General features: G+C 33.7%; 1 protein-coding gene across 1 annotated transcript; it reads right to left on the bottom strand.

Moving 5' to 3' along the window:
• Nucleotides 1-101: 101 nt before the first annotated feature.
• Nucleotides 102-1,996, bottom strand: LOC105216752 (vanin-like protein 1). Its single transcript, XM_011191390.3, has 2 exons — nt 1,839-1,996; nt 102-1,744 (listed from the first exon to the last, which is right to left on the bottom strand). The coding sequence occupies exons 1-2, from the start codon at nt 1,911-1,913 to the stop codon at nt 179-181; spliced, it is 1,641 nt and encodes a 546-aa protein (XP_011189692.1). The 5' UTR covers nt 1,914-1,996; the 3' UTR covers nt 102-178.
• Nucleotides 1,997-17,867: the final 15,871 nt, after the last annotated feature.

The following is a 17,867-nucleotide window of genomic DNA, read 5'->3' on the forward strand; positions in this document are numbered from 1 at the left end:
TTAAGATATTTATGTTTACTTAAAGTGAGTTGATTTGCTTAGGAATTTATTAAGCAGATATCAAAAAACTAACTAAAATATAATTATAATACATACAAATATTTAATAAAATCACCAAAAATATATTTTATTAACACCAAATATTTCTCAACCCTTATATCAGCAATTTATAAAGCGCTTATTGCAGAAGAAAATTAATAAACCCTAACAACAACGAGACAATTACAAACTTCGTACCCACAAATTGTGATGCGCCGGATTGCGTGCCTTGCCATATGGGGTCGAGGTTATGTGTGCTCACCCCCAACGAATAGTAATTACCCCAAATGCCGAAGGTTAAGATATCCAGTTTGGGGTAAGTTAAACTGATGGAGATCGCAGTGCTGTTGTTGCTCTCAAACTCCTGCCATTCATAAGTGTGCACCGGTAGCGGCATGATGCTGCCATCCGCACTAGTCGGCATAATGATACGGCGGGGCGCATGCGGAAATGAAGCGCTTACATTCAAAGTGTTAAAATAGTGGGTATTACCAACTGTGACGCCTGCAGAGAAGATGTGACCACAACTGTACAAATTTGCATTGGTACAGGCGATCACAGCGCATATCTTCAAAGCCGCCGGATCGCCACTTTGATGCGTGACGCGTGAACCGCTGTAAGCTGCGAGTCGATAGCGATAAGCTGCGTAAGTATTCGTGTTGTTCACAACGGAACGCGTGGCCTGGAAGTGACAGCAGAACTCACTATCGTAGCACAAAGTTTCATCCACCGTCGTAAAGTCCGCGGATAGTAATTGTGTCTTAAAGATGTCCACGTTGTAGTCGCGCAACATATTGAGTTTGGTGAAACGTGGTGTAGTGACTTGCGGCACAAAGTTGGGCAGTATCACCGGTGGCGGTTGATAGTTTTGACGATAGGCGCGTTTAGGTACGCTTGCGGTGAGCAGTTGTGTGTTGGGTTCCTCATAAATGACAGCTGCGAGATGTCCCAGTCGTCCTGCATAAATACCCGAACCGGTATTTTGTTCGCTGGGATGGCTAGCACCTGCGGCTAGTAAGTTTACGTCGTTAGCGAATGCCCAACCCTCTTGCAGCTGCACGGCTGTGAGGAAGGGCAGCTCACTGAACCAATAGGTTGGATAGATGATATCGGTAATGCCACGCTCTTTTACCAAAACCTCTGCGGGATCCCAAAAAAGCATATCGAAGCATATGAAGTGACCAAAAGTCACGCCGAAATCGGTTGTGAATGTAGCATGTTCCACTTGTGGCAATACAGTCGCATCATACCATTCAAAACGGTACAGATGGGTCTTGCGATAACGCGATACGATACGTCCCTGCCGATCGAATACCACATTTGTGTTGTATGTGTTCAGACCACTCGCATCGCAGTGTCCAACTGTTGTAGTGTCATTGGCACAAAAAACTTTCTCCATCAAATTGATAACCAAATAGAGTTGACGCGAACGTGCAGCGCATGAGAGGTCTGCCAGAAAGTTACTATAATTCGGTATTTCACAAGGTGCAATCTGCAATGCAGGATCGGGCACAAAAGTGCGCGACGTATAATCATTCAGTACGAACTCCGGGAAGACTAGTATATCTAAATCGCGTGTGCCATCCGATTCAATGACATGTTTCAAGCGAATCAGGGCTTCATCAACTTTGGCTTTGCCATTGCCCACACCAGGTATGAACTCGACCACGCCAGCTTCGTAAGTAGGAGAGCTTGGCAGTGAGAGCTGTAAAATGTAGAAGTAGTACAGGAAATTTGCTAGTTAAATACGCTGCGTAGTATTTCTACAAGCCTCCTGAAGTTTTACAAATCATAAATACCTGCCAGGTTTGTTGCGGTCCTATGGCAATTACCAGGAAAAGTAATAGCTTGCTTATACTTTGTACTATACACATTTTAGTGTCTTCGGAGTGTCTTCGCGTTGCAACGACACTTACGCTTATATGCGAAAACTGCAAACGCTTCGCTTTTTAAATCAAATTTGATATATGATCCTCATAAATTTTTTAGTGTTATCAGCTTGTTCGTACTGAGATTATTATCTAAGACTTTAATTGACATTTTTAATGGGGAGAAGTAATTTGCCTTTGTCAAATAGTGTCAATTATGTAAACGACGTATTTGACAAGTTTTGAGCGACAAAACTAAAACTAAAACTTTTCTAGAGAATTAAGTCGGTTTCGTATAGAAATAGACTCCAAAAGCTGGATATAGTCTAAGACAGCAACCTACGATTTGGGTCTCTAACATGAAAAAGATTACGATGCTAAGAAGTCGCACTAAACAAGATGATGCTAACGTATACTGTGCTGCAGAAAGTTAGAGAAATAAAAAATAAATGTATTAAACTTGATCGATTAGTGAGGACGGAGAATCGACGACGAAGGGTCTTAATTTAACCTTTGAACTTAAGATAGACGAATATTGAACATATAGAAAATATTTGGAACAGCAAATTACGACTATCAAAAGTAAGCTCTCCAGTTGAAAGAAACTTGTGACTTGATGGAGCTCGGACATAATACGAACCTTAGACTCTCCACTTTTGGCACCGCCGCCCGAAAAAGAATGCGTGTCTTCTGCTCAAATGGTGTGTCTCAGACATTGTTTTAAAGTAAGAAAGTCGGTTTTAGGAAATCACTTTTACCGGGTAACTCCAGAAATGGAGTAATGAACACAATGGACTATATGAGGTAGTAATCAGAAATGCAGACCAGAGCTCAGTTTTAACTAGTTAAGGGCCTAAATCGAAGCTTGATTTTCAAAACTTATAGAGCCGAAAACTTTCATAACTCCTCCAATTTTACGACACAGTTACGACTGATTTATAAATTGTTTCTGGGACCCGGATTTCCGTTTGCAGGCAAAGTCCTAACCTATGTCCTCAAGTTCGCACTCAAATACTAAGTTGCTGTGCGCTCTACCTGGTGGCTTTGTTAACCTGTTAGTACAGACTTTTATCACAGCATTTGACGGCGTGTGCTACTTTGCTTGTTTTTGTTTTTGTGTTTTTTGTTTTAATAATTAATGACCAACAGCATATAAACAAACGCTGAAGGCAAAAACTTCACTAACAACCAACATAAAAACATAAATATAGATACGTACATGTACATATATCATCAGCAAGCAACAGTGTCAACAACAACAAAAATATATACTCAACAACAACAACGAAAAACATGCTCAAAAAGAAATAAACGAGTAGAAATTTCCCACAAGTTTATAAAATATGCATGTGAAATCTTTACAGCGTTGGAGAGTGTGAGCGCACATACAAAAGTCGACAGCATGGAAGGATGCTCAAGGCAGCCAAACAGTGTTGTTGGCAAATAAACAGTTAAACTAACGCACCTAAATAATCTGTTTACCGTACGAACGGTACTCTACACTTACACACCGCTCTCTACTGGGTTATTTTCTCTGTGCTCTCACTCTTTACACTCTCACTCTCTTCTCGCTGGAAGCATCAATTTTTGTAGACTTTCCAGCAGCAACACACACATGGACACACGTTCGACAGACACTGCCACTGCGAGACTGTGCCGTTAGCTGTCCGGTTGGTCACTTAGCCGCACTGTCGTACGCTAGCGCCAATTGCTGTTCGTCGCTTGTGCTGGCCAGGTATCGAGTTAGCGGTTGCCGGACGTCAAACATATGTAGTTTGGTCGCCAACATGTACTAGTTTTTATTTCCGTTTTGTTTCTGTTTTTTTTACGTTTTTGAAATTCCAGTTTGTTGTGCTACTTTGGCGGGGTGCAAATGGCGTATCTCCAACAGGTAGCCAGGCAAAACACATACTTTAAGGCATATGTATATATATATATATATATATATATATATATAGCGATAATACATATCTACCTGTCATATGTTTCTACATGCTCTCTTTTGCGTGAATGACAAATATGTGAGTGTATGTGTGTGCGTGTGTTGCTTGTTTGCTTAGCATATTTTCTGGCGTAAGCGTCGGTGTGTGTTTGCTTTGCTTGCTGTTTGAGTTCGCTCTTTTAAGTGGTATTTGTTGTTTTAGCAGTTCCTTTGACGTTCGCTTGCCCTTTCGGGCGCTGTTGTTTTATTGTTTTTGTTTTATATGATGCGAGTGTGTGTGTGTGGCCAAGCTGTTGCTTTGCTGGCTGGCTTTGCCTATTGCCGGCGCAGGCACAGTGGGTTTATTTGTAACAATAAATTATTATTTTTTTCTTAACTGTTTTTTTAATAATAAATATTTTTTTTATATATATTTAATTTTTTTTTTAATTATAAACTATAGTTTTCTTATTTTCTAAAATTTTATTAATAATTTTTTTATTAAAAATTATTTCGTATTTGGTATAAAAATATTTGTTAAAATAAAAATATGTATTCTATAACAGAGGGGAGCTCTACGTTTTGAAAAACAGTTTAGGCCGCATCAAGCTTTCACTAAAAAGAGCTTTCACTAAAAAGAGCTTTCTCATTAAAAGCTTGTTTTAGTACTAAATGTCTTTCAAAAGCTAAGCGCTTTTCAGCTTTATTAAATTAAAGTGTGATGAGAAAATAAAGTAGTACTAAAAATATATACTAAAGTATTTTCATTACGCAACCAAAATATAAAACAAAGTTTTCTAAAAGCTTAATGGTAATAAAATTTATTATCAAAAATTAAAAAAAAAATATGTCGTATATTTATATTTAAATAAAAAAACTACGTCAATCCAAATACCACAAACTTAAAAAATGTTTAGTTTTAATAAAATAAGTTTGATTTTAGTACATTAACTGATCTAAGTAGAGAGTACTAATAATTGATATTTATTTTTATGTAAATTAAAAAAAAAAATTAATTTTCAAAAATAATATTAATAATTTCAATTTTAAACTTGGGTTGTGTACTAAATTTTTGTATTAAAGCAAATATCTATTTTTGTAGTTAGACTCTATCGAAAAATGTATTGTTGAAAATGTTTGGACATATTGAAAGATATAAAAGAAAAGGTTTGGTACAAAATTTTATACTAAAGAAGTAATTTTGTAATTTTAGTATACTATCTGGTCTAAGCAAAAAGTACTAAAATTTCAGTTTTTAATTTATAGCTATTTTTAAACACAATTAAGTTTTTCATACTTTTCAAACAAAATATATACTTCTAATTACAAAATAGTTCTAAATTTTTAACTTGTTTTGTGTACTAAATTTTTGTACTAAAATATATATTTATTTTTATAATATAATTCTATAGAGAAATTGTATTTAAAATACTGGGGAATATTGAAGGCAATAATATAACAAATTTAGTATTCAATTTTGTATTAAAAAACTGTACTAAATACATATTAATATTCAAAACTTTGCATTTCAAGCACAGAAAATAATAATTTCTTCTAAGAAAAACTATTCTGACATCATTCCAGGTGCAACAAAAAACAAGAATAATTAATTGGAAGCAGATGATATCAAAATAAGAGTAAAACAAGAGATGTCTTCACACTCCTCTCAGCCTAATTCAAACATATCTAAAACACTTCAACTGGATCCTACGATCGCTAATCATAAATCCAACGCTGAACCAAACTTTTACGGCCTTATAAAGCCAATAAAATATTTATCGCCTCAGCATTTAAAGCCATACTTAAAATGCTCATTTCCACTTGAAAATCAAAATTTCGAGAAAACTCGAAAATTGTTAAACCCAACATGCCCTACACCTTTCATACAAATGGTAATATAATACCCAAATTTTTCGAAAAACTTTTTGAATATAGCACTGTTGGAAAGCTTATCGCTTGTAGTTTTTATTGCTTTTACTTCAAACATGTGTTCCCATCTAAGAAAGTGGTAAACATTGAAGCAGCAAGGAAATTAAATAAAGTCCGTCCCAGCGCTTGGTTGGCTATAACTCTGTAGAAATTAAACCTACGGCACTCAAACTGGTTGCAAATGATAGCAATAAAAAAAAAAATGTACAATAAAACTAAATAAAATTTTAATTTTAAAAAATTTTTGAAATAATTTCAAAATAAAAAAAAACTTCCGGAAAATTCTAAAATATTATTTGTTTTTTAATTCAATTGGTACAAATACCAACTTTCTTCTAACTACAACTCTTAACAAATTGAAATGATCGAGCTTGACCTCAGCTGATATCTTATGTGACCTTACTTGAGCCCTACCTTAATTCGATACTGAACTTGATACCTAACCTAACTTCACCATTAAGTAATCAATTCAGCAGGACAATACTCGATCTCAATTATGACCCTTTACTTATTTCTACAACTTACTTTACGAAAACCCTGACATCCCGTGACCCTCCAACATGTAAACAAGCCTGGAATCGCGTGACCAACTAAAATGTAAACAAAACTGACATCACGTCACTCTCCAAAATGTAAACAAATCTGACATCACGTGACCCTCAGAAATGTAAACAAACCTAACATCACGTGACCAACCAAAATGTAAACAAAACTGACATCACATGCCCCTCAGAAATGTAAACAAACCGGACATCACGTGACTCTCCAAAATGTAAACAAACCTGACAGCACGTGACCCTCCAAAATGTAAACAAGCCTGGAATCGCGTGACCAACTAAAATGTAAATAAAACTGACATCACGTGACCAACCTAAATATAAACAAAGATGACCTTACGTGACTCTCCAAAATGAAAATAAACCTGACATCATGTGACCCTCCAAAATATAAACAAACCTGACATCACGTGTCCCTCCAATATGTAGACAAAGCTGACATCACGTGACCTCCCAAAATGTAAACAAAATTGACATCACGTGACCACCAAAAATGTAAACAAACCTGACATCATGTGACCGAAATGTAAACAAACCTGTCCTAAGGTCATTGGCCCCACCAAAGGTTTGTTTACATTTTGGTCAAGGTCAATGACCTTTGGCTGGGGTTTGTTTACATTTTGGTCGAGGTCACTGACCTTTGGTTGGGGTTATTGACTTTTGGTCGGGGTTTGTGTACATTTTCGAAAGGGTCGTTGTTCTTTGGCCGGTGTTTGTTTACACTTTGGACGAGTTCATTGACTTTTGACTGGGATTTGTTTACAAATCGAGGCGTCAGGTTAGGTTAGTTTGTTTAAAATTGGGGGATCACGTGAATTTTGTATTGTTTGTTAAGAAGTCGCATGAGATCAGATTTGTTTATATTTTTAATCGACCCTTTAGATAAGGTTTTCTTAAATTTTGAGAAGTCTCGTGAAGCAAAGTGAGGAAATTGCGATCATATGAATTGTTTACATATGTCAGGTTGTTTCAGATGGTTAAGTGAAGTCAGGTTAGGGATCAAGTTCAGTGTGGGATTGGGAAAATGTATCAAAAACAAAAAAAATGTACTAAAAATTATAGCATCAGGAAGAGTAATAATAGTGAAAAAAGAAAATTTACACTGCTCTTTGTAATAAAAAGTATGTATACAAATAAATATCCAATAAGAATTTATGCTCAGATATGTGTACTAAATTTTAATACTAATTCATATAAGTTGTTTTTGAACTCTTATAACAATTATTTTTTTATTAATTTCAAGGTTTGCCACATTTCATTATTAAAATCTATAAATATTTTTTTTAACTAAAAAACAAAATAAAAAAATAAAAATAAATTACATTTTACTACCAGATGGCTAAGGGTGCTAAAAATGTGTACTAAAAAACACAAAAGACCTGTTTATTTATTTTATATATTAATACAATTCAATAAGAAACTTTTATTGAATAATTGTTGTAAAAAAATCAAAAATTAAGTTTTAATACTAAAAAATATTTTTTGTGTCTGAAATGAAAATTTAGTGCAATAGATATGACCTAAATATTAAAATATGCTTCTTATAAATGTGTATTAAATAAACTTTGTACTTAAAACTGAATTTTTAAATAAAAAGTTGTGTCCTAAAGCGTTTTCATACACTTTAAAAATAGTTTGTTCTAAAAACTGAAATTTTTGTACTCAAAACAATGGACTGACAGTTAAAAACATAATTGTGTACTAAAATTTTACTGTAAACTTAAAAAAAATATACTACAAATGGAAATTTGAGTACTAAAAATTATATTTTTTTGAATTAAACGTTAAAATTTATAAACATTTATTTAATTATAAAAATAAAAATATTTTTAATATTAGCATTGATAAAACTTTTTGGAAAAATTTAGATATTAACAAATTTTTTATTTTCATTGCTTTCTTTTATATACATTTTTTTAATTTCAATATTTTTTATTACTGATAATACAAATTATGCTCACTGTGCAATTTGAGGTAAACTCTTTGCTTTTCGCAGCCTATTTCAGACACACTAAATTCTACTCCGCTCGCACCTACCACCCTGTCGTCTGCCTGTGCCACTCTCTATGCGTCTCCTTTATGCTCATCAAACGATTTTGTACGTGCGAGTTGTCCACTGCTTGACACATTTGAAGCAGCTGCTTTGACCCCCGGTTGTTTGTGTTGTTGTTATTTGGCCTCTTTACCTGTGTCGAGTGTCGAATGTTGGCCCCTTCAATTGACCAACAACCAGTTAAGTGCCTAATGGCGATTTGTGTGTGCGTATAAAGTGCATAGAGGGGAGGAAAGTAATTTTTTTCATGTCAACGCATGAAATTACAAACAAACATGGACCTCATGGTATGTGAGTGGGTAACTAATATAGCGTAAGGGTGTTTGAGTAAAAGTTTGTCGAAAAGTTAAATGCGCACAGGTGAGTAATATAGATAAAGGTTTGGAATTGCTGCTCCCGTGAGAATAATTATTAATATTTGTCTTCACGTAGAGAAGCATATTTTATTATTCACATTTTTTTAACAATTTTTTTTTTTTATATTATTCTTTCTTAGGACTCACTTCTACGCTTCTGAACTCCTCATTCTCTCTTTCCTTCTCATCGCATTGACTTCACTTCAGCTAATCAATGTACTTTAAACAATAACTGTTTATTTTCTCACTTACTCACTTAAGCGTCTTACATTTTGTTTCGCTTTTGTTCTTATCTCCGTTAGCACTATTATTATAACAGTAAGACTGTTTGCTATTATTGTTGCTATCAAATTCCTGCCGCTCACTGTCAAACACTTTCCATGCGATTTAACTCAATTTAGCTGAACGGTGCGGTGTGAGAGGCTTAAATTGTGCGACGAATGGCTGGCATGGAAAAGTCGCAAACTATAAATAGCTTAGATGGGCCAGTAGGGAAAAGTACTTGCAAGAAGGTGAGAATATCTAACACTAAAGTCTTTACAATCGGTGTTTAAGTGCTAAGAAGCCATAAATTTCGTTTTCAATAAACAACACCGAAACATAAATGTTAAATAAATATGGTAATAATGTAAAAGCATATACATTCAAAGTTCAAGGTCTCAAAGTCATTTTATCAGACTCACATGCGAAGTTTTGTTGTCGAAAAGTTGAGGCAAAGTTGAAAAAATACTACAAAATAAAAGTTATAAGAAATCGGTCTCTACTTTTTCGAATGTGCTTTCTGTTGTAACACATATATAAATAAAAAATTGTACAAATGTGTATAAAATACAGTCTGCCACATAAAGCGGGCACTTATGTACAATATTGGTTATTAATGCCGCTTTATATACCGAAACTTGCTGCTTTAACGTCTGCAGTTAACGACAATTTCACAGAATTATATACATACACCTTTATAAAATTAATTGAACATATAACGGCGAGACTGATATAACTGTATAAAAATACCTTTAACAAAAATTACAAGGTCATGCATCGAATTGCATACATATTGACATGCATATAATGTACTCGGGATTGAAAAGAAATTTATAATTTTCTTGATAAAATTTAGTACTTAAATTAGTCCTAAATATGGTTCTAAAATTTAGTACTTAAATGTACTAAAACAGTTTTTTATTTAAGAATTTATATTAGACTTTTCTGTAATGAAAACAAAACGTGCAAATATAAATTTAGTACTTAAATTAGTTCTAAAATTCAGTACTAAAAGTGTACTAAAACAGTAAAAAGTTCGTTGTGCTTAAGACTTCCCATTATATTGTTTTGTAAGGCAAATTTAAAATACTTCAATTTAGTACCAAAACGAGTTCTAAAATTTAGTACTAAAAGTGTACTAAAGTGATATTTGTTATGTTATGTTGTTGAATTTGGCTTAGATCGTTTCGTATCAAATTGAATAATTAAATTTTGTACTAAAAATAGTTTTAAAATATTTAAAGTTCTAAAATTTAGAACTAAAAGTGTACTAAAATATTAAGAGGTTTATTGTGTTTACGAACTTTCATAAAATTGTTTTATAATGCAAATAAAAAGTGATTATTAAAATTTAGTACTAAAACGAGTTCTAAAATTTAGTACTAAAACTGTACTAAAGTGATATTTTTTATGTTATGATATATGATTTTCTTTAGATCTTTTTGTAAAGCAAATGAAGATTGCTTAATTAAATTTAGTACTAAAAATTAGTTGAAATTTTTTGTAGTTCTAAAATTTAATACGAAAAGTTTTCAAAAATTTGGTACTAAAAGTATACTAAAGCAATATTTATTATGTGATGCTGTAGGATTTTGCTTATATTTTTTGTAAAGAAAATAAAAAGTACTAATTTCAATTTAGTACTAAAAATAATTAGTTTTTAAAAATTTTTGTAGTTCTAAAATTTTGTACTAAAAGCGTTCGAAAGTGAAATTTGTAATGCTTTGCTAAGGAATTTCGCATATTCAAATGAGTTCTAAAATTTAGTACTAAAAGTGTACTAAAGTAATATTTATTATGTGATGCTGTATAATTTTCCTTAGATCTCTTTGCAAAGGCAATGAAGAGTGCTTAACTAAATTTAGTACTGAAATTAAATGTAAAATTTTTGTAGTCTTAAAATTATGTACTTAAAATGTTCTCAAATGAAATGATTTAATTATTGTTGAGGAATTTTGTGATCTTTTTATAAAGAAAATCGAAGGTATTAAATTAAATTTAGCATTAAAAATAAGTTTTAATTTAGTACTAAAAGTGTACTATTATATTGTTTTGCATTATTTAGTAAAATTTAAAATCTAGCAAAAAATTAAAAGACTTTTTAGAAAGATATCATTTAATCAAGGAGTATAAATATAATAAAATTGATATTGAAAATAGAGAGTACTAAAATTCCCACAAAAAGGTTTGTACTAAAATTTTTGCGCAAGCCTATATAAGTAGTGAATTTTAAGATTTATTTAATTTGATTTTAAGAAGAAATTCGCACTGCAAAATTATTTATCAGTGTTTTGGTATTGCATTTAATAAAAAAATTAGTACTAAAAATTATGTACTAAAATTTTAGTACTATTTTTTTTTTACTTTAGTGCGAAAAAAGTAGATTGTTTTACTCATTACTAGAGTTTATAGCTATAGTAAAAAAACATAAAAACAAATTTTTACTCTCTAAAAAAGTTGCTCAAGAGAGTATAATGGTTTTAGTACTAAAAATGTCAAACTATCACTAGAAAAATTAGTACTAAAAATTAAATATTTTTTTTAATGCTGAGAACTATTAATTTTTTTCAGGAATATTTATAGAACATGTCACTTTCATTCAAAATTTACCAGCTCGAATTTGGAGACTGCCCGTAGTTGCCACGATATCATGCAAACAAAAGTCTAACCGTGATTTTTGGCTTTTTTTGATACCCACTTCAGTATTTCCTTTAACGATTTTTCTTTTGATTTGATTTTCCAGTCAACAATTTTTCTAATAACACACAAACACACACACATTTGTATATATATAACAGCATTTTGTTGTTATAGCCGACTACAGCGCTAGGACTCTTAACATTTACGCTCGGTTGCTTGGCTTGGTTTGCTTTTGATTTATTTCGGATTATTTGTATGCGAATATATGTAGATATGTACATATATGAAAAAAGAGGTAGAAAATGCGCAATACAAAGCAACATTAAAGGGACGACATGTATGTATATGTGTGTATGTGGAAAAAATCGGTTGAAAAATATATTTAACATAGGGGCATACATAGGTACATATGCAACTATGTACATCTGGCTTTCAGTATGCTTGTGCGCGCACAGCATTTTGTGGCAAAGCAATCATACAACAAATTTAATCCCGCTAAGCGGCTTTTACATATTTTGTTATATTTTTCTTTTTCTCATTTTTAGCGTATTCACAGTTTTTTTTTCACTATTTCAGCGCTTCTCTGCTTAAGGCCAAGCGGCAGAGAGTAATGCTGACAGGAAATCCACCATCCAGGCTACATGAGTATATGCGGTTATTGATAAATGTTTGCTAATGTGTAAAATCATACATATGCACACTGGCGCATATTTACAATTTACAGCTTATTTCCGCTACTCAGCCATGCTGCCACTTAGCTGCGTCTCAAATTTACTTTTTTCACGCTTTTTATATGGAATTTCTAGATTTTTTTTGTTGTAAGTCACTTTTTTGCATTTAGTTATTTATGTTTATGCCAGTGTGCACATTGAATAAGACATCGCACTAATATGCACATGAAAGCGTACAAATTATTTGCTATCTAGCTGGAAAAATATACAAAAACGCGGGCTCCTTAAAGGCTGCCTACCTACCAAACACACACAGTGACTTATAAATCTAGCTTGCAGCATACTTTAGAGCTTAAAAAAAGTTGCAAAAAGTGTAAAAAAGAAAATAATAATAATTCCCGACGCAGTCAATAACTGACAGTCAAGGTCATTTAAGCGCACTATATACTTATATACATACACACATTGTTGTTGTTTGTTGCGACCTTTTCCATTTTGAGCTGAGATTAAAAGTATTTTTTTCGCAATGTTAGTGAAAAATTTTGTAATCATTATGCTCGTGTATTGGTGATAAATATTTACAGCAGTCGACAGCGCTTGGCTTTGCTTTGCTGAATGTTACATACACAGGGTACGACAGGGCGTATACGTAACATTTAGTTGAGTATGCAATTTGATTGCTTGCGTTGATGAGTTGATGTAATGATTAGTTTTTCAAAGGAAATACATATAAATCAAGGCGGGCTATAAAGTAGTGAGTGAGTCTGAAAATATGTTAAATAAGTGCTGATAGGCAACAGCAGGCGTGGAGTATGAATGGTAGGGCGTTGCTGCTGCCAGACGATGACAAAGGAGAGTGCGTAAAAAGAATTTTTTTTAGCAAAGAGGTAAAGAAAAAGTGTAGATAAAGCAGATAAAGCGGATATTAAGTCATATGTAAATGTAAAATAAGAAAATTGGTGATTTAAGTTAATGTTAAAGTTGATAAAAAGGTTCCTCCATAAGAGGAGTACAAATTGCAGTAATACATAATTTATTTAAAAAATGAAGAAGAATATATAAAAAACGACAAAAAATAAATAAAAATGATAATAAAATGAACCTGAATTCTAATATAAAAAGTTCTTAACTGATAATAGCTAAAATTCCAACAAAGTTCTCTTGTTTAGGTTTATATATAAAAAAAAATTTACATAATTGAACTATAGATGTGGAATTTCCAAATATTTTGACATCAGTGCCACCTAGTGGCTGCATTTTGCGAAAGCGCTTTTATTGAAACAAAATTATTTACCAAATCGAGCAGAAAATTTAACAAATTGGGCATTAAATGGAGTATGTATAAGAAAATATTGACAGCAGCGCCATCTAGCGGCTGAATGTTTTTACAAAAGAATTTTAGATAAATAAAAATGAAACATATTTAATCCAAAATTAACCTACCTAAGACTAAATATACCGAAACATGTACATAATTGAACTATAGAAATGAGAATTCCAAATATTTTGACGTCAGCGCCACCTTGTGGCTACATTTTGTTTTATTAAAATAAAATTAATTACCAAAGCGAGCAGAAAATCAACCAAATTGGTCATTAAATGGAGGATTTATAAACATATTAGCTACAGCGCCACCTATCGGTTGAATTTTTTTGATACGGAATTTTAGATAAATATCAAAATTAAGGCAGTAGTCTGCTTTACAGGCTTCAAAAAATCGATTTTTTTGTTTTGTTTTAAATCTCTTTCAAAACTATCCAAGAATATGTCTTTAAAATTCCAGAGGCTAATTCGACATATTTTCGAAGCTAGAGCAGTTTTAGTGGCCGAGCATCGAGCAAGTACGAATACTCAGGCAGACTTTAAAGCGCGTTTTCTCGAGTTCTCATTTTCACAAGTGTTAGAAAACGGTACCGGCGATAGCAAAAAGAATATGTGATCTAGCTTCAGTATAAAATTATCTTCTATTTGAACTAAAAAGTTGGGCACAAGTATTATTTAAACTACTTGTTTTGCAACTTAAAGTAAATTTTTTTCTTAAAAAAGTGATTTTTTTTTTCAAATTTGGAATGTTATAACCTCTTCGGTATTTTTTTAGTTCATAAAGAAAAGAAACTTATAAAAATTAAAAAAATAATTCGTTTGACTGTTTCAGATGCAACGCACGACCTCCATCACCGGGCGCTCCAGAAAAATACTTACAATTTTGAAAAAATGTCAATATTTTTTTATAATAAATATTGTTTTTTAAGCCTTAAATATAGTACACAATCGTCTTAAAATCCGTTTACCGCATTCATTTCCTTCCCTTCATTGATACATTGATACATATAAACGGATCTAAATTACATAAACGAGTAGGATGTGGTGTCTTTTCGGAAAAATTAGATACAACAATCGCCAAACAGCTGCAGCGTATTTTAAGCAGAGATTACTGCTCGTGCTTGTAAAGAGGGTGCTTAAGACGAGAAATATATATATTTTTTTATATATAACTAAGCGGCTTTAAAATCACTTAAGGAGTTATATACAGTTAGGATTTTCAAAAAATCGATTTTTTTTGCGTTTTCTTAATATATATAAATCTGAGTATACACACACAAAATTTCATCCGACGAATATTTTCGAAGTTATAGACACATTAGTGAAGGCGCGCCGATGGATCTCGCAGTAGGGGACAAAAGTTTAAACTCGTTTTTCTCGAAACGGTGTTTTAAAGTCGGTGAGCAAGATTTCTCAGGAACGGCTTAACCATGAATTTTTTCGACCTTCTAACTGTATATAACCCCTTATGACCCTTAGATATTAAAATAATGCCATTACATATTAATGTAACTGACTTCTTACAACACGACAACCCTGCAATGGGTTCCTGGACACAGTGATATTCCAGATAACTGTGTAGCAGATGAACTAGTCAGATTCGTGTGCTAACTGGTAATTGCCTGATAGGAAAACATGCCGACAGGTTGAGGTTACCAAACAATGACTACAGTAGAAGCTGCCAAGAAATAGAAGAAGAAGAGATTGTTGTACAACTTCTATGGGAATGGAAAGCATTGTACAGGAAAAGAATCGCAACAATTGGACACGCGTTTCTAGACGATATCTCGGAAAGTGCGCATATTAAACACGTTGAGTTGCTCAGCTTTATAAAAGCCACAGAGTGGTTCAAAGAGAATATTGTAATGTAAGAGGATTCCAGTTCCGGTGGATTCACAATAGGCCTACTAAAGGCCTAGGTGCGTCATCTGACATCTACTTTACCTACCTATCTACTTACATAATAAACTTCGAAAAAATAAAAAAATAAACGAATCGCGTATTAGATGGAAGATTTATAAAAAATATTGATAACAGCGTCAACTAGCGGATAACTTTTTGTACAAAAGCGTTAATAATGAATAAAAATATTTTTTTTTCGCTAAAAAATTTAGAAAAGCAGGTATGACAGCGACAAATAGCAACCAAATTTTTTATTAGAATAGTCAGAAATTGACGAGATCAGGTCATTATTTACTACAGCGCCACCTACCACCGGTTGTATTTATTTTTACAAAAGTGGTTATGATAAATAAAAATAAAAACAAGAAAATACGTTAACTTCGGCTGTACCGAAGCTAATATACCCTTCACAGGTGCATTTCTTTTAGTAACTATGCGTTTAAGCAAATCTAAAGACGTAAGAAAAAATAAGTAAAAAAAAAGAAAACATTTTACTATTTCTTTTTAGCCGTGTTGTTTGCTAGAGACATTAAGGTTATATAGTTAACCGATCTGAACAATTTCTTCGGTTATTATATTATTACCTTAAGAAGTAATCTATGTCAAATTTCGTGAAGATATGTAGTAAAATGCGGAAGTTTTCCATACAAGCCCTTGATTCCGATTGTTCAGTTTGTATGACAGCTATATGCTATAGTAAACCGATCTAAACAATTTTTTCGGAGATTAAATTATTTCTATGAGGAATAACTCACAACAAATTTCGGGAAGATATGTAGTAAAATGCGGAAGTTTTCCATACAAGCCCTTAATTCCGATCGTTCAGTTTGTATGGCAGCTACATGCTATAGTGAACCGATCTGAACAATTTTTTCGGATATTAAATTATTTCTATGAACAATAACTCACACCAAATTTCGTGAAGATATGTAGTGAAATGCGGAAGTTTTCCGTACAAGCCCTTGATTCCGATCGTTCAGTTTGTATAGCAGCTATATAATATATTGGTCCGATATCGGCAGTTCTGACTAATGAGCAGCTTCTTGAAGAGAAAATAACATCTGCAAAATTTCAACGATATCTTAATATCAGCCGGACATGGCTAAATCGTGCTTGGCGATTTCAACGCTAGGGTGGGTAAAGAAGGTGTCTTTGGCACAACAGTCGGAAAATTCAGCCTCCATTACGAAACATCACCAAACGGTCTGAGGCTGATCGACTTCGCCGGGGCCCGAAATATGGTCATCTGTAGCACTAGATTCCAGCATAAGAAAATCCATCAAGCTACTTGGCTGTCCCCGGATCGAATCACTCGCAACCAGATCGATCATGTTGTGATAGATGGACGACATGTCTCCAGTGTTTTTGATGTGCGTACGCTTCGTGGTCCCAACATCGACTCGGACCACTATCTTGTAGCAGCTAAGATACGCACCCGCCTCTGTCTGAATTTGGTATCCCCGCAAAACTAATACGGCTGTGTAAGTTGACGTTGAGCAACACCAAAAGCTCCGTCAGGATCGGGAAGGACCTCTCCGAGCCGTTCGATACCAAACGAGGTTTCAGACAAGGTGACTCGCTATCGTGCGACTTCTTTAACTTGATGCTGGAGAAAATTATAAGAGCTGCAGAGCTAAATAGAGAAGGTACAATCTTCTACAAGAGTGTACAGCTCCTGGCGTAGGCCGATGATATTGATTGAAGGTACAATCTTCTACAAGAGTGTACAGCTCCTGGCGTAGGCCGATGATATTGATATCATCGGAAACAACACCCGCGCCGTTAGTTCTGCTTTTTCCCGCCTGGATAAGGAAGCGAAGCGAATGGGTCTGGTGGTGAACGAGGACAAGACGAAATATCTCCTGTCATCAAACAAACAGTCAGCGCACTCGCGTCTTGGCTCCCACGTCACTGTTGACAGTCATAACTTTGAAGTTGTAGATAATTTCGTATACCTAGGAACCAACATTAACACCGATAATAATGTCAGCCTTGAAATCCAACGCAGAATCACTCTTGCCAACAGGTGCTACTATGGACTGAGTAGGCAATTGAAAAGTAAAGTCCTCTCTCGACGAACAAAAACTAAACTCTACAAGTCCCTCATCATTCCCGTCCTACTTTATGGTGCAGAAGCGTGGACGGTGTCAACATCCGATGAGACGGCACTAGGAGCTTTCGAGAGAAAGGTTTTGCGGAAGATTTACGGTCCCTTAAACATTGGCAACGGCGAATACCGCAGAAGATGGAATGATGAGCTGTATGTGTTGTTCGACGACATAGCATAGTCCAGCGAATAAAAAGACAGCGGCTACGCTGGCTGGGTCATGTTGTTTGAATGGATGAA

This window comes from Zeugodacus cucurbitae, chromosome 5 (assembly GCF_028554725.1).
Source record: "Zeugodacus cucurbitae isolate PBARC_wt_2022May chromosome 5, idZeuCucr1.2, whole genome shotgun sequence".
Taxonomy (NCBI): Eukaryota; Metazoa; Arthropoda; class Insecta; order Diptera; family Tephritidae; genus Zeugodacus; species Zeugodacus cucurbitae.